This window comes from Perognathus longimembris, chromosome 12, assembly GCF_023159225.1.
Source record: "Perognathus longimembris pacificus isolate PPM17 chromosome 12, ASM2315922v1, whole genome shotgun sequence".
Lineage (NCBI taxonomy): Eukaryota > Metazoa > Chordata > Mammalia > Rodentia > Heteromyidae > Perognathus > Perognathus longimembris.
Genome location: NC_063172.1, coordinates 15,847,052 through 15,874,161, shown reverse-complemented (window position 1 = coordinate 15,874,161; position 27,110 = coordinate 15,847,052). Strand labels below are relative to the sequence as shown.

The following is a 27,110-nucleotide window of genomic DNA, read 5'->3' as shown; positions in this document are numbered from 1 at the left end:
GTATGGGGCGGGGGAGGTTCCAGGGAGCAGCAGGGGGACGGCCAGGAGCACAGGGCGGCGGGGAAGCCAGCACCGGGGGCCCCGCCACACCTGTGCACGTCACCCGCGCGGGCGGGCGGGCCGGCGCCGGGGCGGAGGCGCGCTCACCTGGGCCCACGTGACGTGACGGGGCGGGGCCGGGCGGACGGGCGGGCTGGAGGGCCACGCGGCCACGCCCCCTCCGCGCGCCTCGCCCGGACCCCGGCGCACCCGATCGGCGCGGCGCCGGGCGGCCCGAACCCGAACCCGAACCCGAGCCCGAGCCCGGGAGGCGGAGGCGGGAGGAAGAGGCGGCGGCGGCGCGCGGAGACGTTAGCGACGGCCTCGGCAGCATGTCAGCCGGTGGAGCGCCGGTTCCGCCGCCCCCGAACCCGGCCGTGTCGTTCCCGTCGCCCCGGGTCACCCTCCCCGCGGGCCCCGACATCCTGCGGACCTACTCGGGCGCCTTCGTCTGCCTGGAGATTGTAAGTGGGGCTCCCGGCCAGGGTGAGGGGTGAAGGGTGAGGGGGGCAAGGGCAGGCAGGGGCATCTCTGTGCGCCCCCGTGGCGCCCGTCCCTCGCCTCTTTCCCTTCGAAGTGTTTTTTTCCTGCCCCCCCCCCCTTTCGGGGTCCTGGGTCTCTCCATGCCGGGGCGCAGCCGCCTGGGCCTCTAGCCTGGCACCTGTTACGCCGGCACCTGCTGGGCCTCGGGCCACGGAAAGCGAGTGATCCCGGGGAGAGAGGGGGACCGAGGGGACCGAGAATCGGGGACTTGTGGCGGGGGGGGGGGGACACACAGGGCGTTTGGACTTGGGAGCATCTTCGGGGACTTCGGGGCTTCGCCGGGCAGCGCGTGGGCCCGCAGGAAGCACCAGCGCCCCTGGCCTTCCCTGTTGCTAACCTGCCATTTTTGCTGGGGTTGTGCAAAAGGTGTGTGTCCATGCCTGGGGTGACCCGGACGTTGGGGTTGGGGGGGGGGGGGAGGGAGGCGACGGGGGCGGAGGCTCCATGAGGAGGAGGAGGCTGGAGAACCTGGGCATGGTTTGTTTCCCCCCTCCCCACACCCCTACACCCCCCACAGACCCTCCCTCCAACGCACCCCTGCCATCATGAATGCCCTTTGGATTAGGGAGCCGAACGGCAAGGCAGAGAGAAGGGTGGAGAGGGTGAGGTGTGTGCTCCGGGCGCTTGGCACAGCTTCTGATCGAATGGCTTGGACGGGGGGGGGGGGGGGGGGCGGGTTGGGAGAAAGGTGGCAGCGAGGCTGTCGCCTGCCTCTCTCCCTGCCTCTACACCTGCCTTCCTATCTCAGTCTACCCAATTCCAAACCTCCTCAGCCACCCTGATTAGACCCAGGAAACAGGTGAGCTCACCCCGCCGGCCCTGCTCCCTTCTGTGAGCCAGACAGACACTTGAGCTTTGTAAAAGGAATTTTCTGGAGTTGGTGGCTTTTGAAGCTCCTTATGGACAAGGGGAAGTGTGTGTGTGTGTGTGTGTGTGTGTGTGTGTAAATATGAATTGGGTAATCAGGGGTTGCATCATGCCCTGAGAATGACAAGTAGAGTGAAATATTAGCGAGGCAGTGAGTTTGCTGCTGGCAGGCCCATTTTGTTTGCTAGGTTTAGAGTTGTCATCCCTTTCCTGTCTCCTCTCCAGTGAGTTTGCGTAAGCTGCATTTGGGTCACTCCGGTTTCTCTTTTGTACCTGTGGGGCTGGAACGCCTTGCGGGCATTGATTTTCGGCCCTATTATGCCAATGGAGCCAAGCCACCCCAAGTTAAGTTTAGCCCAGATTTGAATCTGTAAAAAGAGATAGGAGCAAGTTGGCTGGCTATGTAACTAGAGAACGACTTCAGGGCTGCAAGAGGCTGTTTTGGGTTTGAGCCTGGGTCAGAAGGGTCCAAGAGCTCAGGATGAGGGGTCCGTGTCCATAGGAGAAGAACAAGGAAAGGATGGTGTTGGATGAGCTGCACTGCTGTGGGAGGGACAGGCCTGTAAAACAGGAAGATCTGCAAAGAAAGACTTCATACTTCCTGGGGCTCCTTTTCCGTCTCTGTTCCTCAGACTAGAGGTGCTTGCCTGCCCCTTTTAGAAATTTATCTCATGTTCACATCTACGTTGTTAGCTGTGCTGGAATTTCCAAAACATTCATGCAAAATAGACTCTCTTTTTAAACTTTAAAGTTAGCAATAGTGAAATCCCAAAGTTGATAATAGCTGGTGACATGTTTCTAGTGTTTATTCAAATATATTGGTAAATGTACATATATGTGTGTGTGCATATTTATCTGTATGTATGTGAATGAATAAATGGAGGCTGAGCCATGTGCTAATTGAGTACCATTTTTAGAACAACCTGTGGCCATGCCAGTTTTGGAAACACTGTGTAGTTCTAAGAGAGAGAGAAGTAGAAAGTGACTTATTCACTATTCCCTAGCCCCACCTCCACCTCCTCTCCCACAGTCATTCATTCTTACATCTTGCTGAATTTAATAAGTTGGCAGCTTAAAAAAAATACTGTTGCCATCCCATACTAATTAAATGAGAACCCCTTGGGACCACCGCAGAGTCAGCTCCTCCCTTGGAGATTGTAATGCACAGCCATGGCTGGCAAGGGCTTTAGTCCAGGCTCTGTAGGGAAGACAGTTGTGCAAATGCAAATTCTCCCTGTGCTGGGACAGATGGGATGGGTGGATCCTAGACTCCAGTCCATCCCTGTCCACTTTCCATTTCCTCTGGCCCCTTACCGGCCCCTAAAACAGGTCTCAGACCTAGATCACTTCCCAGGGTCATGTTACTTTGCCCCCTTTACCTCTTTCACACATCAGTCTCCTTGGTTGTTTACAGTAGAAGGTCTCACTGTGAAGCCCAGGCTGCCCTCTACTCATGATCGTCCTGCCTCCGTCTCCTGAGTGCTAGGATTACAGGCATTCACCAGCACACCTAGTAACTACTTGTGAGGCACTTTTGCCCCAGCTATGTCAATTCCCCTTCAAGAATCCTTTCTGATTCTCGAATCATAGTCTTCTGTGGCTCTTTAGAAACTCTTTTCCCTGTTGGCTAAAATGTGAGACTTCTCGTGCATAGTCCCAAATGCTAAGTGAGCATTTTGAAGACCAATTCTTTTAGCCTCTGACAGTATCTTGATGTCTTCAAACTTGTTCGTTTTGACCTTCCATTCAGATTCATATGTCTCCATGATTACCCAGTTTGCCAAGTGAATAGGTTGGAGTATCAATGGAAGACTAAGCCAATGAGTCTTGGAGTTTAGTTCTCAAACTAACTAGTTAATTGTGCTCAAAGAATGCAATTCTAATCTCCTCAATTATACCACACTCACAATCTCACAGATATAAGCCTTTTGTTGGAGGGATAATACAAGAAATGCAAATAGTGACAGCCTAGCAGAACTAGGTAAAAATAACCCTGGCTTCATAAGTGGAGAATATTGCTATGGGCCAGATCTTTGTATTTGGGCCTCAGCTGAACTTACCAGCTCATCCATGCCTTGGAGTAAATGTGAAGTTAGTATTGCAAAGCCAAGCCTCTGGTTTAAGATGGAAAACATAATCAGTTTCTAAATCTCTCAGTGTTTCCTGAATGGATGTTTCAAAATCATTCATCATACTATGCGCAAGGCACTCTGCTGGGAGCAAAGGTTCTTGGACTCTCTCCTCATCTAAAAACCTTATAACCTATGTAAAAAGTGGTTGCTATTTGAGGAAAGGTTTCCTATAAGAAGTGAATGACAGCTAAAATGTTTTCTAGACAAGTCTATTTATAAGAATGTGACACTAGAACATCTTTACTTTGGCTCTCAGCAAGAAAGGCTGAATTTAGTAGTATTAAACACAAAAAGAATAAAATTCTTTATTCAGTATATCTCACAGTTTCATGTGTAAGAATCTATCTACATTGCCTTCCCATCCCACAAGCTACTTATTCATAACTTTATGAGCGTTAGAAGATTGACACACTTCTAATTTCAGTGCTTGGGTACTAAAATGGTTTTCATTTCTTTAACATATTATCATAATTAAGAACATACTATGCATCAGATGTGTGTGTGTATGCATGTGTGCATGTGCACATGCATGCCAGGCGTGAGGCTTGACCTCAGTGCCTAGGCAATGTCCCAGAGGTGTTTTTTGTTTTGTTTTGTTTTGTTTTGTTTTTTGGGTTGTTTTGTTTTGTTTTTGCTCAGGGTAGCACTTTAACACATGAGCCACAGCTCCACTTCTGGCTTTTTTTGGTGTTTAACTGGAAATAAGAGTCTTACAGACTTTGCTGACTGAGCTAGCTTACAATGGAGATCCTCAGATCTCAGCTTCCTGGGTAGCTAGGACTACAGGCATGAACCACTGGTGCCTAGCTAGGTTTTCTTTTATACCCTAGAAATAGGGTAATTCATGTAGTTCCTGTCCTTTGAAGAATTTGTGCAATGGAATAGAAAGTCAAAAAAGAAAAGCAACGTCATATATGAAGTGCTAAAATAAGTCCATGTAAATGTTAGGGGAAGTCTGGATAGACAATATCTGGAGACCCAGGACATGCAGCTATAAAGGAAGTAGCCTTTGAGTGCAGCTGTAAAGGACGAACAAGCGTTCCTCAAACAAAAAATAGGGGACAATTCCAGCCTGTACAAATCTCAGAGACATGAGAGAATATGTCTAGCGGCTTCTATTGACTGTTGACCTTGACATGACTGGCAGGGGTGACAGAAAAGTTGGGAAACTTTACAAGACAGAGTTGAGGTTGTGGTTTGCTGAGGGCCCCAGCTTTGGGGGACCTTTGATGTCCTCTATGGAGGACAGGGATAAACCTAGTTAGTATTATGCCTCAGGAAGCCTTAGTGAGGTGTGTATGTAGAACACAGCTAAAGGCAGGGAAATCAGTTAAGGGGCTTGTTATTATAGTGTAGATGAGGGATGCTGAGAACTGAAATAAGACCCCAAAAAAGAAAGACGGAGAAGAGAGAAAAATCTGAGGTTTAGAAGGTTAACTAAATATATAAAGTTTAACCCACTCCTAGTGGTAAACTATATTAGACTTAAATGTTAGATAGAAGTAAGAAGAATCATGCATCCTCTATCTACCCCCACCCCCAGAAAGAATGTTCAAGGATAATGGTGAGGTGTTGGGGTGGTACAGGAGGCAGGTAAGCATCATGCAGCTAACTCTATGGGAGGGAAGGTATTTCAAGTCATTTGCAACCAAAATCTTAGTCTACACTCACATAAATGTTCTGATATATACAGGGTTTTTTTCTTTGCCAGAAAATTAGATCTTGATTGCAAAGGGACCTGGTATGCTTGCAGTGGGCAAAAGGGAGTTTTCCATGAGTATATTTTTCTCTCCAAGTAGATCTTAATCCTGTCAGTAAGATTTTTCCTTTGCCTGTTTATTAAAGATCTCCATCCACATGAAAACAGCCCCCTCCAGTTTTCATGAGAGAAAAGACATTAATGCCCTAGCCTGAGCTTCTTCTTACCAACCATTTGTCTCAACACACATAGGAAATAGGAAGAAACAAAATTCAGAAAAGCATCAACCAAATTGCTAAGAACATCGACCTTGAGCTACAATAGAAAAGGTCAAAGGAGTGCTATTTCTATTTGGTTTATATAGTCCAATAGAAACATACCTGATAGTAAGGGAGTACATGTGGCATTCCTATAGATAAATAGCTAAGTAAGGACCTACAGTGACTTGTATTTTGTATAATGACTTTCAGAAGGAAAGAGGTAAAAGAAAGAACAGAGGCAGGAATTTGTACAGCTCATAGACAAATCAGGCAAGGATATTTTTAACTTACATGACAATTAGTTACAAGCATGAAAAGCGAATTTCAAAAATCAAGGGAAAATATAAATAAGAATATAAAGGAGCCTGCACACATTTCTCCTTTATGATGTGTGCCTTCCGTTTTTGGGTGAGCATCACCTATTTAAAGAACCGAAATGAAGGTGGGTGCAAGTGGCTCACGCCTGTCACAAAAGGCTGAGTTCTGAGGGTTACATTCAAAGACAGCCCAGGAAAGGAGAGTCTATGAGATGTGTATCTCCACTAAAGCCAGAAGTGGAGTGGTTGAGTTGTAACTTTGCACAAAAGAGGCTCAAGGACAGTGCCAAGGATCTGAGTTCAAGTCCCAGGACTGGCAAAAAAAAAAAAAAAGTGAAAGTTTGGGTCTGATAGTGAGGAAGTAGGTATAATCTTATATGTGAAACATATTTCAAATATAAGCGTATTACGCAAGTCTTCTTATACAATTAGTACATTTTTTTTGCTCATAGGCATCTTTGCTCACAGGAGCAGGAGATCATGGGGTAGGACAAAATAAGACATCTTGTTTAGAAGTTCTAATGGCCTTAAGAAGATATTAACAATGCTGTTAATGAAGGAAGCATGCAAGAGATGCCAACTTTCCCCTGATTCTCCATTCCAGCCTCCTAAGATCTTTATGGAAGGTAGTGGTTGTCAATGACTACCTGAAAATTGAGAGGGTCTTCTTCTTACTTCTCATGTGTGTTCCTAGTATCCCAAGCTGCACTTCCGGAGCCATTTGTTATGGAACCATTCATTACCCATGCCAATTGACTTCTATTCATTTCAAGGAGGACATATGCGAAAACCTCCCTGTCTTTAGTTCTGAGGTATCCGAGACATTTAAGACAAGGTCATCAATGCTGACCTCTCCACCTGTAGGGTAAAAGGCAGGCAAATCTATCATTTCAGTATAGAGTGTGTAAATGCTAAGGATACATACATGAGTAAGCATAGAAGCATTGGGCAATGCCATCCAAGCCAGCGGAGTCTTTCTGGAAGAGTCTTCCTGGATACTAAAGTCCAGTTAGACAGTAAAAAAGAGAAAAAAAGGATGGATGGGGGCCTGCTCCTCAGAAGCCTAAATGAATGTGACTGGTTCTTTGTGTGTGGATAGAGGATGATGGGCAGGAGCTAGAGTGCAGAAGAGCATGGAAGGGCAATGAGAATTGCCTGGCTGGGGAAGGCACCACGGGGCCGCATGACACTGGGAATGAACGCCTACTCCTGTGGCTTGCCTGAAAAACGTATCTACCAGTTGCTACAACATAGTATCTGCTGCCCGAAGTATGCTTCTCATTCTAAAAAAATAAAACTAGTCCTTTAGAATAAAAATTAGATCCCCTTTTTTCTAAGTAAGACATTTCTGGGCATATTGAACACTTCCATACCACAATATTTTATGAGCAGGTACCCAGTAAGTACGCATCCATTAAAATAGGAATGCTTAACAGATAAGGTATTCTGGAAATTTGAGAGACCAGAATAAGCACATGAAAGTTGTGGACTACCTCCTAGAAAAATGCATATGCACTTATCTACTCATTTATACTTCATGGTTCCAGGTTCAACACTAAACCTTAGAGAGGTTGAAAAACATGATGTTAAAAGCATAAATGCTGTAAGTCTATTAATAGGCTCAAATCCCAGGTCTCACATTTGTTAAGTGTGTACCTTAGAAAAAGCCATTAATAGCTCTGTACATCAATTAATTTATCTGTAAAGTAGAAATAACATTAATTATCAGAACTTGTGGTTTTAAATTGGCACATCTTTGGAAGAGTTCTTCGAATATAAGAAATGTACGCTAATGTTTCTCTTATCCTTATTATTCAGCCTACTGCTCAAAATAGCTCTTCAAGTCACACTGGGAGACAGGTTTTTGTTTTGTTGGTTGTTTTTCCCCCTCTAGACTTTCTGGTGTTTATTCTCCCTGCAATAATGATGAAATGTCCAATGTGTAAATGACGAGAGAATTAGGGGGTTAATGTTATACATAAGTGTACAAAAGACAAGAGGTGTTAGGTTGGTTGCAAAGTATTAGCTATGATGTCAGAGTGCACATTTAATAGCAGGCATTTAGGAAATAGGTGGCATTTGAAAAACAAAGGAGAATTGGTGAAACAAACACCTGGAAATCCAAAGCAGGCCATTCACGTAGGGGACAAACTGAGAGATCTATAGCAGAATACAATCAGAATATCAAGTGTTACTCGCTTCCTAGTGCTGTGTTTTCCAGGAGGTAGGGAGAAGGGGTGGGTGTCTCTTTACCACCATTTCTAGTGAAAGCATGCTTCCACTCCAACCGTGAGAGCACAGCTGCGTGAGATTTGCGGAAGAATACTTTCCCTGGTCTTCTCATGGGAGTAATTCGGCCAAGTCATTCCCTTCTGATCTACAAAGGCCAAACTAAAGTGACAAGTATTAATTAAACTGGACTTAAAAAAAGGACTCATTTTAGGAATGGGTAATGGCAGCTCAGAGCATGCATATCTAAGTACCGGTGACGTGTGAGCCACGTATTTCTAACGTTAGGCCAAGAAGAGCAGGGAAAAACAATCCCAGGGGAAGTGTGTACCTACTTCTAGGAGGTTTTCCCTTTGCCTTCCTTGGAAGGAAGGCAGCGTCACCAGGTGTGGAGTCATGGTCCCTGGCTTAGGTCCTCTGAGACATTCCAAAGTGAGGTACAGTTGGCTGTTTGGTACATAATTACCAGACTCTTCAGAACACTGGGGAGCAATGGCGGGGGTTGGGGGTGGATAGACAGCAGTCAGAGGGTAGACTTGGATCCAAAAGACACAATGTGAGTCTTTCTTTGCAGTGTGGCCTTTCTTTGTAGTGTGGTCACTCTGCTGCTGCTACAATACTTTATCAACTATTCTCCCTTTGGTTTTAATCATTTTGATTCTCTGTTTTCACCCCTAAAATAGGACTCCCTCCAGAGTGACTTATAGAAAACAGGTGTCTCCAAATTATGGTTACTAAATATCTAAAGCTTGGAGAGAAGCAAATATTTGCTGATTGTGTATGTATGTGTAATCAATATCCATATATATATGATACTATATATGTATATGCATATATAATCAATGTTCTCTATATTGGCTTCCCTCCTAAACTCAATTTCTCGTCTTGAGCCAGGTTAGGAAAATTGGGAGGAAAAGTAGCTTTTGTCAAAAGGAAACTGCAATAGGAAATAAATGCTTGTGTTCCAGATCTAGGGATGTTCTTGATAGAGGAAGATGGCTTTCTGACACGGGTTTCATTATATTCTTTGCCCATCATCTGTCATCCTAAGCTAGCCTGCAACAGGACTTGACCCAGGTTTCCCAGAGAGGGAAAGCCGGTTCACACACCTTCTCTGCCTTCCCTCATCATGCTGCACACACATCACAAATGAGGCAAATTTTATTGTTTTTCATGTCAGCGCTGAGTTCCTTTCCAAGCGTCTGAGGTGTGAGGAGGGCTATAATTATGAGTATGGCTAAACACTTCATAGTACATTGTAACCTCCTCTGACCAAGCCTGGGTCTGTATTGAACTGTAATGAAAGCTCACGTTCACATCAGCCTTTCTGCTTCCCTTTCCAAACACACACACACACACACACACACACACACACACACACACACACACACACACCATTTCTCCTCTTCTCTCCCAGACCTGTTGAGCACAGTGTGCTGAATGCTTTTCATAGCACCTACCACACTCTGCTCCTGGAGTGAGTTTCATGGTGTCTCTCTCTCCCCCTTAGTTGGAGCTCCTGGAGACCTAGCATTGCCTTCTTGTCTTTTTCCTAAAAGTTCTTCTTCGGTCCCTTCAGGTAGACTTGAGGTTTGTCTGTTTTAGTTCTAGTCTAGGCTGTTTCATTCCCAAGAATTATTTAGAGATGTGAAATGATCACAATGCCTTAGTCATATGACTGTGCTTATCTGTTTAATTGTCCTGTCCATGATAAGCCAAGCCTAGTTATTCTTTATTAACCGTTGGACTGGCACATAGGGTCCCAGGAAATGGTTCTTGATAGTAAATAATGATGAACATTTCCTAAACTATATTTAATACCTCCAGTCCTGACCAATCCATTAATGTCGTTCTAATTACCATAAAATATTCATCAAATGGCATAAGAGATTAGGCAATCTTTCACCAGGAGCAAGTTTATTTCTTTAATAATAGTTGATAGCGATAATTTAAAAACTTAATATGCATTAATATTCATTACTTCAGAGTTACTTTCTAAAACTTTCTGGGTTGATTGTTAATTTTTCATTTGAACGTTGAAATTGAGGCATTTCCACAACTATAAATGTGTTAACCTGGTGTTTTAATTATCATTTCATTACCACCACTCAAGTAATGATTTGGTATGTCTTCAAAAATATTTCTGTGACGTAGTAGCAAGTTATATGACTGAGCCTTTTTTAAAAAAATCTTTAATTAAAACTTGTTTTGTTTTTTTTTGTTTTGTTTTGCCAGTCCTGGGCCTTGGACTCAGGGCCTGAGCACTGTCCCTGGCTTCTTTTTGCTCAAGGCTAGCACTCTGCCACTTGAGCCACAGCGCCACTTCTGGCCATTTTCTGTATATGTGGTGCTGGGGAATCGAACCCAGGGCCTCGTGTATATGAGGCAGGCACTCTTGCCACTAGGCCATATCCCCAGCCCCTAAAACTTGTTTTTTTAAACTTCCTATGATTTTTATGTTTTGGATACTATACATACATAATAAGAAAGATTCAAATGATTACTGACTTTTAATATTTGAAGCTCAAACTGCTAAGTGGACACTAAGCATATATTTGATAGTGTTGTATGTGTAGGAGAGAGAGAAAGAGAGTAAGGAAGAGAGAGAAAAGAAAGGAAGGGGGGAGAGAGAGAGAGAGATTCCTGCCTATCTGAAGCATCTTCAGGGCAAGTATAGAGCTGAGGTTTTGGTGTTAGCAAATCTACCATAGTACTTCCTGCCGAGCCAGCCGGCAGTGAACGGGAATCCTGACTGAGGGCAGTGAGGATTAAGGAAAAGGAAAAATAAGGCAAGAGAAAAAAGACAAGAGACAAAGATGGGGTACGGGACTCAAGACTGCAGCCATGTTTATTCTTAACTTCCAGCTTATATGCAGTTTGAAAACCAGGAAACAGCATAGGCTTAAAATTCCAGAACACAGAAAGGCTTGGAGTTAGCAATACCCGATGATAGCTAAGACAGAATGAGGTTGGTTAACATAAGAATGGACTCATGGCAGACATAGTAAAGCATTTCCGATTTTCCATTAAGCCATGTCCTTGCACGTCCTTGAAAACACAGCCAGAGGTCAGGAAGAATTTAGTTGCTAGCTCGGCTCCCAACAGTACTTGACAATTAATAAATGGTTTGGGGTGCTCTCAAGAAGGTCTATTAGTGCAGATTGAGTGGAAGCCAGGGGGCATTTGATTACTGTATGCCTTATCAATCGAAGTGAGCAAGGGATGGGTACTTGAGCATGAGGTAGAATGCAGGAAGGATGTTTTTAGATGATGGGCTCAAGATTAATTACTAGTAGGAGCTTCTCAAATACACACGGGAAGAATGACATTTTGGATCAGCAAGTGGCAGGCCACATAGTTGTGAAACAGCTTTGTGTTTGAGCTGTAGATTTTTTTCCTTTATAATACAAAATGTGTCTGACTTAATAACTAAGATAAGATAACGTACAATAACTGAAGGCCTTTAAGGCCCCGCAATGGATATGCATTTTTTATTGCTTTTAGGGTAGCCTTTAGGAAACCAATGGCATTTGATTCATAAAGCCCATTTCCTTTTTGTTTTATTGTAAAGGTGATATATATAGGAATTACAGTTATATAAGTAGGGTAATGAGTACATTTCTTTTTGAACAGTGTGAAACTCTATTTCTTTACCCCATATTTCTCTCTCTGTATTCTCCCACTCATAACTAGTTGCCCAATTGCTGGCTGCTGGTGACTCCCACCTATGAATCCTAGCTCCTCATTAATCTGAGATATAGAAGATCATGGTTTGAAGCTAGCCCAGGAAGAACAGTCTGCTAGACTCCAACACCAAAAATAACTAGCAAAACACAGAGCTAGAAGCATGACTCAAGAGGCAGAGTGCCAGCCAAGCAAGCTCAAGGCCTTCAGTTCAAACTGAGTGCTGAAGAAGTTACCCAGGCCAGAAAGCCATCCACTTTTCTCTGTTCTCAGCAACCTAGTGCTAATAAATACACACTGCTGGAATCAGGCTCTGGTATTGTTTCCAGCTCTGTACACTTTCTTCTCCAGTCCATTCTCACAGTCTTGCCCAAAACACTTGGAATGCAAGCTTGAGCACCTACTTCCTGCTGAAGTCGATCATAACCTCCGTGTCTCTGCAGAAATTCATCTCTATGGCCCCTTCAGCTAAGTCTCTAGCCCACGTCTCTCTCATGACTGGCACTTGGCACAAGTTGTTCACATCTGCTGGTCCTCACCCGGGTTGGACTCTCTGAGCTCTGGAACACTTTCACCTTGTCTGCTTCACCCTGGACTGTCCTTGGTATTATTGTTTCTAGAATGTGTTTCCTGGCTTTAAATCTGGATGCTAAACATATATCAGTGTGGAATTGCAGTGCATGGTAGTTGTGACATTTATGAAATACCATTTAAAAAAATCACTTTGTCAGTTGTCCCTTTCATGTAATTAACTGAGTTCTGGGATGGCAGAGGTCAAGTGCAGCTTGCTGGATTTCCATTTCATCGCCAGCACCTAGAACAGGGCCCAACTCATAGTTATATGTATTAACTATCTAATCCATCTATCAGATGTCTGGCACAGAGTGGATTATAACAATAGCTTTTATTGCTGTCATGAACAACAAGTGCAACTTGTTCTGTAAGAAGTGGTACCAAATGTACAAGTAGGCCATGTTAGAGCCTGAAAATGACCATCAGCTATGGGAAATGAAAATGTGATTGCTTCAAGATGCATTGTGCTCAGAAACTGACATGTTGAATTGAATCCCCTTCATACAACTACTTAATGACAATAAAAAATAAATAAAAGTTCACTTTAAAGAAAATGATTGCCATTCTTTTACCAAACTTTTAACAAGTGGTGATGCCAAGAGCTGTTTTACAGTAGTTTGAAGTGTACCTGGCAAGATGGGAAGGGAATACCAAGTAATTTGCAAAACTGGAGACTAGAGACATTTCCAGGGGAGTGGTTAGGTTGCCGGAGGATACTCTCACATGGTGAGAGAGTGCTGGGTGTCCTCCAGGAGAAGAGGAGCCCCTCCCACATGAAGGTCCAGGTCCAGGGTCAGATCTGGTCCCTGGGGAGAAGGAGAAATGGTGTCTAACAGGGTGGTAAGAATGTGGGCCAGAGTCTTATAGAAAAAGGGAAATCCTGAAATTTATACAGGCACCAAAAGCAGTTTTATTTTTCTTTACACAAGCCTATTACCCCCTCTGTGTTTTGTTTTTTCTTTTCAGCTATTTGGAGGTCTTGTCTGGATCTTGGTTGCTTCCTCCAACGTTCCTCTACCATTGCTACAAGGATGGGTCATGTTTGTCTCGGTGACAGCCTTTTTCTTCTCCCTCCTCTTCCTGGTCGTGTTCCTCTCTGGTATGGTGACTCAGATCAATGCCAACTGGAACTTCCTGGTAAGGGACTGGTATGAGTTTTATGTCTGTCATAAGAAAAATACTAGAAATTCATAAATACCTCTGTTCTGTGCCAAAATGTCTGTGTCATGGTTTTGTTTGTTGTTCCACATGGGAGAAATAAGTGAGACCACAGAAGCCACTGTGCTTTCTAGTGGCTGCCGGTCTGGACAGCAGAGCCTTGGGCTGATAGAAGTGAGAAGTCACTCTGTTACTCTTTTATGATTTAGATCACTTTTAGGCACCAACTTGCACTTCATGCAAAACAAATGAATTTCCTTATATTGATTGAATATGCAAACAGATGCCTTTGAGAGCTGCTTCTTCTCATATGTCTTCAAATTTTCCATTGATTTCTGCTCCAAACAGTTGCATATGTCTAGTTGTTCTTCCAGGCTTTCGCAGGAATGGTTCTCGCTCCCATTCCCACCCTTAAGGATACTGAACTCCACTGATGCTCAAGTTCCTCAGAGAAATCAATTTAGTATTTGTGTGCAACCTATAGACATTGGCTGTGAGTAGATTACTTAACAGCAACCTAATATAAGTGCCTTGCACATAGTTATTTTACTCTACTGCTTAGGAAATGGAAGGAAAAAATAATCTGAACATGGCCTATACAGGCATTTCTTTTTAACATTTTTCATATGTGGTTGATTGATTCCTTAGAAGCAGGATCCAGACTCTCAGAAAACTATATTCTCTTCTATATTCTGTTCTCCAGATACCTCGAAAGGAGCATATTTTATTATTAGTTCCTGTCCTAAATCAGTAAGAACTGATTTTTTTAAAGAACTGAGTATTGAAACAGGAAATTTGCAATCAAAGCAATATTTTACATTATGGCACCATTAAATTGGATGAACTTACTTTCTGTTTCCGGTGTGGCTGTTCATTCTCTGGGGCCTATTGCAGACAGGCCCAGAAGAGCATGATGCCAAGGCCATGGTGAGGAGTCCTTTAGTAAAGTTCATTTAGACTTCTCCCATTAGGAGTTGATCACACTTTGGTATTTAGAAACTTGTATCTAACACTGATAAGGCCTTATATATGTTCTCCCAAGTATACTGGCATTTTATTCAGCCACATTAGGAATATCTATTTCTATGGCATGAGAACTGTAATCTTAAATGTTGTCTGCAGTGAACTGTATCAAGTGTGATTGTACCTGAAGCCAGCCTCTCAGCAAATGGCACAGCTTAATGAAATGCTAAGAAGGAAGTAGAGTTCAGTGGTTACAATTATTCACAGGCTTTGAGTTTATGTTTGTTTTCTTAACACTCGTTGGCCTTGGGCAAAATAGGTAGGACCTCTGAATTTTAATTTCTTCCTTTTTAGAATGAAAATAATACTTGCTTTATTTGATGTCATTAAAAAGTAAAGGATATAATTAATGATACAGTGATTTTGGAACTGGGTTATATATAGTAAGTAATGAATAATCATCCCAATTCCTTAAACACAGTGAGATCTATAGTTTGGAATATCGACAGCCCTGTTTTTGGTATTACTTTGCTAATAGTATGTTCCTACATTTTTCTCCTATTTTCTCATTAGTGATGAGGAAATATTTCTGTAAGGAATACTGAGGAGCAAAGGACATTACACACACACACACACACACACACACACACACACACATACACACACACACACACACAAGAAAGCACAGTGAAACCTACCAAATGCTACTTGAAAAAGGGGGAAGAATGAAGGGAGGGTTGAGGGGAGGAATTTGAAGATGGGGAGGAGGTAGATTTGTTCAAAGTACACTGTGTGCATATGTGGAAATACCACATGGAGCCCTCGTGCATTACCAATGTATGCATGCCAATTCAGAAATAAAATCTAAACATGCTTTTTAAAAAAAAATTTATTACTTGGTCACGTGATAAAGATCAAAGATCTGTACTTAGGTTACAGATGGATCCCAAATCTCCTCTTTCAAAATGCTTGGCTTTCCCATAAGTTACAGGAATGAAGCAGTGCTATTGTTGAGGGAAACCAGACACTTTTGGTATCAATCTCAAAATGAAAATGCTTTTAGACCAATTTGAGCCTCTATACCCCTACTGACACGGCACTACTCAATAATCACTTCCCCCAATTTACTTCTCCCAGAATGCTGTACCACCCACTGTCCTGGCCTTTCTCCTATGACCTTCTCTGGATCTCCTAGTAGCTTGGCTACCAAGGTGTTAATCCCTGGAAGCAGTGTCTCCAACGTCCTACAGTACCCAGCATTTTTCTCAATTGGTCAATGCATATCTGTACTAACACATGTATTTTTGAAAATCATTCATGGTCTGATTAGACATATGCCCTTACCCTCTCCCCCCCACTTTAACTTATATTAAGTATTTGTTATCTTCAGAATTGAATATAATATTAATATCCCTCTTAATTTATTGGTTTTCTCAAATTAGTATTTCCCACCAATTTAAACCATCCTATCTACATTCTATCTGCTCAATGAAGCATAACTGATTTTTGTTATCTTAGCTACACAGTCATAGGTAAGGGACAATTGAAATTGGAAGACTTATATCAGTCTGTCTCATAAGTTATCTGCAAAGATGATCTCATATATATGGAAAGATTATCATATATAATACACGTAAATATGTGATAAATATCCTATATCATATATACAAATATGTTACATGTATTCAGTTTACAATAGGTGAGGCAAAAAGTGGTTCAGGTTGAGTATGCCACATCCAAAGTTCATGGCACCAGAAGTTTTTCAGATTTTAGAGGTTGTTTGTTTTCACTTTGGAATATTTGACAGGATTTTATGACTCAAAAATACTCTGATTGTAGAGCACTGCAGAGTTTGGCTTTTGAGCTTAGGTATGTTCAAGAGTAGCAGCCACGCACCAGGTGCTATAGTGATCATCACATAGAGGGCTCATAATGCAGTAAGCGTCTTTTCAAGGAGCCAGTTCCTGTCTTCAGGGGTTTTATTAAACACTTCCTTACTTAGCAATATTTGAGCAGTTGCTCAAAAAAATAGTTTTTCCCTGTGACAATTAATACTTCAATGTATAGCATTGAAGTATTTCTTGAGGAAAGCAAGAATGCACTTTGATAACTGATTCACTTTCTACAAGGATTTGTTAAAGAATACCTACTACAATATTTTTTGTCTCATGGATCATGCAACTAAATTCATATTCACAGCACTAGATATATTCTGTATTAAGCTCAAAACTCACCCATTCTAATCAGAAGAAGAAAAGGGGTTTTATCTGGGGGTTGGTTGGTTTTGTGTGTGTGTGTGTGTGTGTGTTTTTGCCAGTCCTAGGGCTTGAACTCAGGATCTAGGCACCGTTCAGAGCATCTCTGTACTCAAGGCTACCACTTCAGCCACTGCTTTTTCTGTTTATGTGGTACTAAGGAATTGAACCCAGGGATTCTTGCATGCTAGGCAAGCACTAAGCCACATTCCCAGCCCAGAGAAGATTTTTTTTTTTTTTTTTGGCCAGTTCTGGGGCTTGAACTCAGGGCCTGAGCACTGTCCCTGCTTCCTTCTGCTCAAGGCTAGCACTCTACCACTTGAGCCACAGCGCCACTTCTGGCCACTTTCTGTATATGTGATGCTGGGGAATTGAACCTAGGGCCTCATGCATACGAGGCAAGCACTCTTGCCACTAGGCCATATCTCCAGCCCCAGAGAAGATTTTTGATGTTGCAATTGTCAGGTTCTTTTACTGTTTGTTTTGTAAAGAAAAAATAATATTTTGCCTAATTTTGAAGAACAGACTCCATATTTTATATCTTCTCCCTTCTCAGGAGGAGGTATACTAAGGAAACAGGTCTTATAGAAAATTAAGAGCTGCTTTAAAATCCCATATAATTGGACATGGGTTTTTTTTTTATTCCTCAAAGGCATAGCTGACCCACATTTGATTATTTTCCTATTATAGGCATCGTTTGGCACTGTAAACATCCTGATCTGTGCTTGCCACCCTCACATCTACTTCCTTACTGACCCTTAAGACAATATTTTGCAATAGATGACAAGTGTTACTGTCATCCTTGATAGAGTGAGAAAAACTATCAATGTGGCTGTCAACCCTTTCTCCATGCTGCTGTCACCTAACCAGAATTCCCCCAGGGAAGCTGTCTTTTCTTTTTCTGACTGATTACCAAAAGTCTGAACCTGAAAAGAATCTTCAACATGGACTGCAGATTCAAATATGGAAACTGTTACTTGTTACTGACCAAAAAAAAAAAAAAAACCAAAAACTAAACCCCCCAAACATCCAAGCAATGTTTAAGGACAAAATTGTTTCAAGACTAGAGGGTAGCACACTGTGGTGTGGAAGTTTGGAGATTAGTAGAGGAGAAGGGCATGAGAGGGAGACTCAGAAAAAAAGACCAGGTTCATCGAGTAAACATGTGCCAAATGTTTAGACTTGGCCTCTGACTGGAACATCAGTAGCAACTGGAATCTTGTCAGAAATACACACTCTCGGGTTTAACCCAAAAATTCCAGGGTTACAGTCTGGTCATCTGTGTGCACAAGCTCGCCAGGTAGTTCTTATGCATAGATGATCTGCCAACCTTCAGCTTAGCATAAAGGGCCAGGCCTATCCCAAACTGTGTGTCAGGCAGGTGATCGTTTTGTGTGTGCCTACTTCATGCACGGTAGGAATTGGAATAAAATACCCAGGATAGCCAGAGGACAATGTGCTCTAGCTCTCCACCAGTCAGGTGGAGAACCCTGCCTAGAAATACATTAGTATAACAGATCTAGAAATAAATATGACAGTAAAGGAATGGTTTTACAACGAATGCACTGATTAAAAATTGGTAATGATCAAGAAGGAAAGAGATACCAGAGAACCGCTGTGTAATCTCAAGCCCACTACAAAGGATATGACCTTATAAGAGACCTTTAGAAAGGTAAGAGGGTCTTCTTTTTTTGTTCTTCTGCCTGTATTATGGTGGAGGGAGAAGATAGCCTCAAAAACGATCATGCAGAAGTAAGAGAAGGCAGATATGGAGGCAGTGCTGGCCAACACATCAGTGAACAGCTCCAGAGCATAGCCTGCTCTTTAAGACCTTGTGTTGGCCACAAGAAAGCAACCATTTATATCCCCACTGTGCTGATTCGTTTGGGGGATGCCTAGGAAGAATGTGGCCTTAGCTCAGAGGCTGTGGCTCATCTCCTGTCCACTGAAGCTTAAGGCATACGTCAAGACTGTGTCCTAGAACCCAGAATGAGGCCAGAAGGTTGATATTCAAGGAGATACCAGCGAGAGAAAATGGTTTGAGCCAGATCATGCAACGGTGGGAGACCATGTCACCAGAATTTGTCTTTCTCTTAAGATGGAAGGATATGTATCAGGTTAGAGGCTCCTTAGTGTGGTAAGTGCTTCATGTTTATGCTTAACGGGCCCAAGTATACTTTCTCAATTATTTCAACTAATGACAAACCTACTGTATTCCAGTTACTCTCCAAAAGCAATGACATTAGATTTGGAGTTTACCTGAACATATGAACATTCGTTAAATGACCACATATATTTGTATCTCCTGTGACTTAGACATGTGGCCAGTGTTCTCCAATCTTTTGAGGACAAAAGTGAATCAGTTCGTAAATGAAATGTTCAGTAGAAAGCATTGGTAACATTGTGCCTTTGTCATTTTCACCTGTGATAAGTGAGCTTTGTTCACTCATGATTCTAGAAATAATAAGAACAGTTCTGTGGACAACATTGTTTTCTTCATGGATATTTACAAAGGAAGTGCAATATTCCTTCTTATAATTTTGTCCTACCACTAAGATAGACAGTCTCTAATGGTGAGTGGCATTCAAAGTAGACTTTGAATAGAATCTTTGGATGCTATTGGTGAGGTGGGAAATTAGTACAGATGTTTCAGAGATCAGTATGAAGGTTTCTCCGAAACTGAAAAATAGATGTCCTGTCTAATCCAGCCATTTTACAACAGTGTGTGTCCAAAGGAAACAAAATCAACATGTGCAAGAGACTGCTTGCAATAGCCAAGATATGAAATCAACCCAAGATCTATTAACTAATGAATCGATAAATAAAATGTGCTACATAGGACTGGAGTGTGGCTCAACGGGTACAGCACCTGCCTAGCAAACATGAGGCCGTGAATGCAAAGCACAGTATTGTACTGCACACACACACACACACACACACACACACACACACACACGTGTACATGTACACAATGGGATTTTATTCAGCCTTGAAAAAGAAGCCCGGTTATGGGCAGTAGCATAGAAGAACATGGAGGACATGTTGAAGATGCTAACTCCCAGTGATAAACACCACATATCCTGACTAATACAATGAATCACAAGAGGTGAACTTGTAGAAATAAGTTTTTACAGGTGAGGATGGAAGAGGTTAGTCAAAGATGTTAGTCTAAATGCCATTTAGACAGGGCTATAAATTCAAGGGATAGTCATTACAGCAAAGGACAATGAAAGTTCCTGATAATTTCAAGATCTTTGTGGCAAAACAAACATTTTTTTAACCTCAAAGAAATGGTTGTGAGGAGCTGACAGCAAAGAGCAGTAAGTTGATTTTAAACTCTGATAAAATGAAGTGAACTATAATGCAGTTATGCTTCACGTTAATTCCAGCAACATTTAAAATAACCTAGTAAATATTGTAATACTTTTTTGCAGAAGTATATGACTTGTTTTTAAATAGAATATATGACATGGCATTCTATGATTAAAGATAAGAGTCAAGAATAGCCTGCTCAATTATGAGATATGTAACTATAATAAAAATGTAATTTACATGATATATTACTTGACTTTAAAGACGGCATGTGATTCCTTGTTTATCCTATATTAATTGATATTATCTGTTCATCTCAGTCCAAATTGCAATCATATATTTTACTATAAAATTTATTACATCAGGTTTGCCACTATACCAAATAAAAATGGGCTCATTGATTTCCATTCAGAATTCAATGCACTGATATTATGGAAATAACTGAAACAAACAATGTATACTGTTAAGATTGCTTGATGACATCTGTTCTCCCTAAACCTAAACATCAAGTGAAGTAAAGCACAGAAAGCAAAACAAAACAAACTGCTCTCTCTCCTCTCCCAGGATTTTGCCTACCATTTTATAGTGTTTGTCTTCTACTTCGGAGCCTTTTTATTGGAAGCAGCAGCCACCTCCCTTCATGACCTACAGTGCAACGCAACCATGACTGTGCAGCCCCTCCTGAGTGACAACCAGTACAACATCAACGTCGCGGCCACGGTAGGTGTCCCACGGTACAGCTCACCAGCTCACCAGGGCTGCCGCTCCACTCTCTAGCTCTCCAAACGCTCCTCAGGCATCAGGGAGCTCTTTGAAGATTAGCCATTAGCACTGAGTCTCGTGACACACACACACACACACACACACACACACACACACACCTGTAATCCCAACTATGCAGAAGACCAAGGTGGGAAAATTATCATCTCGAAGCCAGCCTGGGCAAAACTGCGAGATGCTATCTTAAAAATAATAAAAACAAAAAAGCTGGGGTGCCTGCCTGGCCAGAGTGAGGCCTGGACTTCAAATCCAGTAGTGCAAAAAAAATATTATGTATACATAAACATACATATGTATAAGTACATATGCATGTATGTGAATCTATATATGTACATATATATGTTATGTATGTATGTTATATGTTATATATATATATATCTACGTTATGTATATATGTTATAAAGGGAACTCATTCCCAAAGGTTGTAAGGGAACTCAGCCACAAGAAACAGACAAGCCACTACTTAAGAGGCTGAATTGGGAATCTTTATTGGAGAGCCGGTGGGCTACTGGTGGACTCTTGTCTCAAAGACCAGCACGTATCTGTATATATGTGTATAGACACATGCACACACACACACACACACACACACACGCACACATATATTTTATTATATCCATTAACCTTAAGCAAGTGATGGGATGTCATCACCCCTGTACTGGGAACTGAAGCACAAAACAGTTAACATCCATGTGATGAGATGATAGCAAGTCAGTGTTTGCTGACCTTGTACGGCAGAGTCTTCTTTGTGAAAAAAAAAAGGGGGGGGATGGGGCTAATTGTACTGGTCACTTCTTTTACTTTTTGGACATGTTATAGAAAATTTGGTCTTACATTTGCTTTTGTAGTATTCTGCACCATTTTTTTATTTCACCAAAATTGAATTAATATTTACCATGGCATCCATGTGAAGGTAGTTTGAGGATGCGGTGAACAAGGTGCAAGTCCTAACACTGAGGAGACTGCAAGGGAGCAGGGGAGACAGATGTGCCAGCCATTGCAACAGACACGTGAGGACATCCTGTGGAAAGCTTCCAAACTGTGTTAACCTCCTTGATTCATATATTAGAGTGAACTTGTCAGTTTGTATCAGCATAGGTAATACAAAGAAATGATGTAGTGTTTTATTTCTTACAGATAATGTGTGTGTGTGTGTGTGTGTGTGTGTGTGTGTGTGTGTGTGTGTGTGTGCAGGTACTAGGGTTTGAACTCAAGGCCTGAGTGCTGTCCCTCAGCCTTTTCACTCAAAGGTAGCACCCTACCTCTTGAGCCACAGCTCCACTTCTGCTTTTCTGGCACTTGATTGGAGATGGTAGTCTCAGTGATTTTCCTGCCTAGTCTGGCTTTGAACCACAATCCTCAGATCTTAGCCTCCACAGTAGCTAGGATTGCAGGTATGAGTCACCAGCACTCAGCTTTCTTACAAATGATTTTTTTTTTAACTATCACAAGTTTAAATTACTGTTTGAAATGCTTTAGTAGCATGTCAGTAGCTCTGGTGTTTTGCTGTTTTATCAAGGTTGCCTATAGATAGCCTATATTCCCCATGTAATCATCAAAGTCTGTTTAGAACAATATAATCCAGTAGTCCTTGTACAGTAATAGTAAACTCCACATACATGATCCAAGGTGGTGCTCAGTAGCCACTTGCAGCTACTTTGAAATTAGCTAGTATGACTAAGAAATTGAGTTTTCAGTATTACTTAATTTTAATAAATTTAGGTTGAAATAGCCATCTGTGGTTGGTGACTATTATATTGGACAACACGAGTCTCTGTTTCAAAGGCAAATGACAGATAATTTGAAGATGTAAAATAAGTTTCTAAATATGTTAGGCTTGCCAGAATTCATTGACTGCCTACAATAAGTTATACCAAAGGTAGAATTATGATAAAGGTAGAAAGTCAGTGGTGTTCTGCCTTTGAAAGCTTTATGCTTCCAACTGTTGATTTTTAACATTTTCCTGTAAGAAAGGAGATGGTTTTATTTAATAAAATATTTTTTCATACCCAGTTATTTTGCAGATAAAAGTATAGCTGCCCTCCCTGAGAGTTGGGGAAGTGAGGCTTACCTATCACCTCTCTCTGACTTTCATAAAACAAAAAAATGCTTGTTTTAGCAATTACATAAAACAGGACTGGACTTGACAGTTTCCCATCAAATTTCCTATTGAATTTTCCTTCTGGGGTTTCTTAAGGTCTAACCCATCCTTTCCCACAGTGTTAGCTAGATTCTCCCTCCCTTAGATCAGCGAAACTAGCCCCAAATTTGTCTATTGATAAATCACCCTAACTTCTTGCTTTTATAAGAATAGTAGCTGCTCTGTTCGATGTTTGATGGGTGTGCTTACAACACACTTTTGCCCCAACAACTCAATTTTCAGAGCTGTTCATAGAGAAACTCAGTTCAGGTTGTGCCTCTTCTGACTTTGTCCCTATTGTACTTCCTTTGTAGTTGCCTTAAAAAAAGGAAAAAAAAATAACTTCCACATGCTTCAATATTAAAACCCATTTCATCCACATACTTCAGTCTAGGCAGGTCTCTAAAACCTGAGTTTTCAGGGTACTAAAATAGATCACCCATTCATTTTTGACATTGCATTAAAAATCCTTCACTTTTCTTTCTCTTTCAGTAAATCTAAGAAAAAAAGGAAAATTCCTTTTCATTAGTAATAGATCTCAAAAGCAATTATTCTCACTCGGAGGAAAATGTCTAGATTAGAAGTGTATAATGTAAGAATTCTGCATGTTGAAATCCAGTTTTGCCAGCACCATTTGTTAAAAGGGCTGTCATTCTTCCAGCTTATTTTTTTGGCTCCTTTATCAAATATTAGGTGCCTATAGGTCTGTGAATTCATTTCTGAGTCTTCTATGCTGTTCCATTGGTCCTCAGGCCTTTTTCTTGTGGCACTACCAAGCTGTTTTAATTACTATGGGTTTGTAATAGAGTTTGAAGTTTGGTATTGTTATTCCTCCGACACTGTTCTGCCTGCTAAGGATTGCTTTTATTATTGAAGGTCTTTTGTTCCTGCATATGAATTTTTGGATTACTTTCCCTACTTCACTGGAGAATGTTGTGATTTTGATGGGTATTAATTGAATTTGTAAATTGCTTTGGGAAGTGTTTCCCACCTAGGAAAGATCAGGCCTATAATTCATCTCTGAGTTTTCTTTGTTGACTTCGAAAGTCATAGAAGTGATTTGCTACATCCTTAGGTTTTGATAGTTATTGTCTTCCTTAGCTATAAAAACACAATATGAATAGATAACTCATATTCAATTTTTAATACAGTGCTTGAGACTTATAAATAGTTAATAACTTAATCTAGTATATGAACAAATGTTCAACGGAAGACTGTCTTCAGAGAGAAAATCATTACAAGCCAGTATGTTCAAAAGAAGGGGCAATAAATGATGTAAGGGAATAAAATAAGTACAAGTTATCAAAAAAATCAGCTAGACACCAATGGCTCATCCCTATCATTCTACCAAATCAAGAGGCTGAGATCTAAGAACTATGGTTTAAAGCTAACCCACGCAAGAAAGTCCTTGAAACTCTATCTCCAGTTAACCATCATAAATGCTGGATGTGGAACGGTGGCTCAAGTCATAGAGTTCTACCCTTGAGCACAGAAGTTCGGGGAAAGCATCCAGGCCCTGAGTTCAAGCCCTAGAACCCAGACCAAGGGTTCACTATAGCCAAGATATGGAATTAGTCCTGATGCCACCCAATAAACAAATGGATCCAAAAATATGGCATATGTACACAGTGGCATTTTACACATCCATTAGAAAGAATGATATTGTTCCATTTGTAAAGACTTGGGGAAAAATTATGCTGAATGAAGTAAGTCAGGCCCAGAGAGATAACGGGTCCCTGCTTTCCCTTTTTATGTAGAAGCCAAATTTAGCTTACAAACCCAGAAGTAAATATGTTGGGTGGTATGCAAGTGTATACAAATGTACTAATTGAAATATTGTAGATTTGAGGGAGATTGCTTACAAAGGCAAAATCAAAGTTGACAAAACCAAACACCAGAAAGTAGGTACCCAAAAGGGGTAGGGTAGGGTGAAGGGGAAGAAGGATAGATGAATGAAGAGAAGAGAGGGAAAAGAGAGATAAGAATCCAGTGTATATCCTACAAATTTAAGAAGAGAGAGAGAAGGAGTGGGTAGAGAAGGGAAGACACACTATTGATAAACTGCTTTGTTAAATGGAAACTCCTTTGTACAACTGCTTAAAGAAAATTAAAATATTCAAAAAAGAAAATAAAACATAAAACACACTAAAATAAAAGACCAATAAAAATATTTTTGTAAAGATTAAAATATATTCCACTAAGCTGGTCAGTCTACGTAGTTTCTCCCCAAAGGAGTGTTTTCTTAAAGTCAGTGTAATGAATCTGATGCCTGTTTTTCTTCCTTTTTCTTAGATTTTTGCCTTCATGACGACAGCTTGCTATGGTTGCAGTTTGGGTCTGGCTTTACGGAGATGGCGGCCATAACACTCCTTGGAAACTAACAATTATGTGTCAGTTTCCCGCATCAACTCTGTATGTGTGATCCATTTGGATAGCATTTTGTCCAAATGAACAACATTCTATAAGTAATTTGCTTGGTTGGGAGGAATCTAAGTGAAGTTTTGTGTTTATTTCATGGATGGGATTTTAACTTTATTATATATTAGAGAAGTAGTCTTTTATTTTACACCTATCTCTTTATTCCTAAAAAAGAAAGTTCTCCACTATGTTCATAAAATACACAGATACTTTTCGTGAAAAAAATAGTATCCCTTTTGTTTTGTTGCTAAATCACCTGGCCCTTAATATTAGTATCATAATAAGTATCTTAACATATTTCAAACAGACTTCCCATTGAATGTCTGATTTCAACAGGAATGGGTGCACTTTTACAACAAAGTGGGCATATGGTACTTATTTAAGCTTCACAGACCATCTAGTCTTTGTCACAGCCATTCACTTCTTCTGTGGCAACATGGGAAAAGCTATAGACAGTATGTAAACTAGTAAGTGTTGATGTGTCCTAATAAAGCTTTACTTACAAAGATAGTGGGAAGACAGAATTTGGCCTACAGTCTAGTTTGTCAACTTCCGGTGTAAAATTTTAGATGACCTGTTTTGTTTTTGTTTTTTATGATGTAACTGATCATGAAAAAGTGTATAAACCTCATTAGACAAGCCACATTGTAGGTAGTATCATTCTGCAATAACACATTTTTGTTAATGATCAAATAATTACCCTTTGAAGGGCATATACTTACTTTCTCAAGCTAATTCCAGCATGCAATGGGTATAGGAAAAGACAATTTATGAAGTGAACCCTAGTTGTTTAATTAAACTAATGATATCTTAACAGCTGTACAGGACTCTCCTTGGAGAGTTCTTAACACAGGATCCTCCGAGACTGTTAATCACTACTGGAACTGGAATCTAGCTATTTATGTCTTACTTTGGTTTATTTATGCTTCGGAACAGTTGTTTGCCCTGTGCATGAATAGATGAATATTTATATATATGAAGCTTTTCCAAATAGAGCTCTCTAAAGAGGTAATTTCTAATTAACTTTCTGAGTTAAATTTGAATACACTATTAAATATAACATTATTAAATATAAATATAATATAGAGATTCTTCTATGTTTTGATAATAGTCGAAATGTGTACGAGGTTTGTTGTTGTTGTTGTGATCTGATGACAGATAAACAAAATAAGTTGAAAAGAGGAGCTAGCACAAAAACTTGTTTCTTGCCAAATAGTACAGAGAACAATTTTAACCCACTTGTAGAGGCCCTGGTAGTGGAAACGTACCAGATGGCTTGAATGGAAGAATAAGTTGGGGTTAGGCTACAGTCTTCACACAAAACTGTCTACACAAGGTACTTCCTATTGCCATAACAGGGCTATTTCTGGAAGACGAGGGTTGTTTTATGCTTGCAGCCTTTGATTTCTGGGTGACTAGTCACCTAAGAATGCCATATACAATTGAACTGTTAGATTTCATGGAACATAGAAAACCTATGAATGAGTAGCATGCTTAACCCCCAGGAATCAAATGCTGGTTATCTAATACTTCCCTATGAAAAAGAATCTTGCTAGAGCCTGCCTTGTGGCAACATTATAAAGACAAGAGACATGTTTAAATATGTGGCTTGAAGAAATCAGTCTTATGACTTTATACCCTTGTCATTTCTTTTCTATCATGTCTGACTCCTTTGGATTTTTCTAACTCCATACTATATACACCTAATCCTATGTTATGAATTATATATTATAAAGTTGTA

General features: G+C 41.0%; 1 protein-coding gene across 1 annotated transcript; it reads left to right on the top strand.

Annotated features, from left to right (window-relative positions):
* The first annotated feature begins 240 nt into the window (after positions 1-240).
* Mal2 (mal, T cell differentiation protein 2) lies at positions 241-26,737 on the top strand. The gene is made up of 4 exons (XM_048358749.1): positions 241-503; positions 13,310-13,480; positions 20,596-20,751; positions 25,244-26,737. The coding sequence occupies exons 1-4, from the start codon at positions 372-374 to the stop codon at positions 25,313-25,315; spliced, it is 531 nt and encodes a 176-aa protein (XP_048214706.1). The 5' UTR covers positions 241-371; the 3' UTR covers positions 25,316-26,737.
* Positions 26,738-27,110: the final 373 nt, after the last annotated feature.

Bases quoted from the DNA above. Each gene is read 5' to 3' on its own strand.
- Mal2 (XM_048358749.1), top strand. From the start codon at position 372: ATGTCAGCCGGTGGAGCGCCGGTTCCGCCGCCCCCGAACCCGGCCGTG. The intron at 504-13,309 runs GTAAGTGGGGCT...TTTTCTTTTCAG, and splicing joins CCTTCGTCTGCCTGGAGATT to CTATTTGGAGGTCTTGTCTG. The intron at 20,752-25,243 runs GTAGGTGTCCCA...CCTTTTTCTTAG, and splicing joins ACATCAACGTCGCGGCCACG to ATTTTTGCCTTCATGACGAC.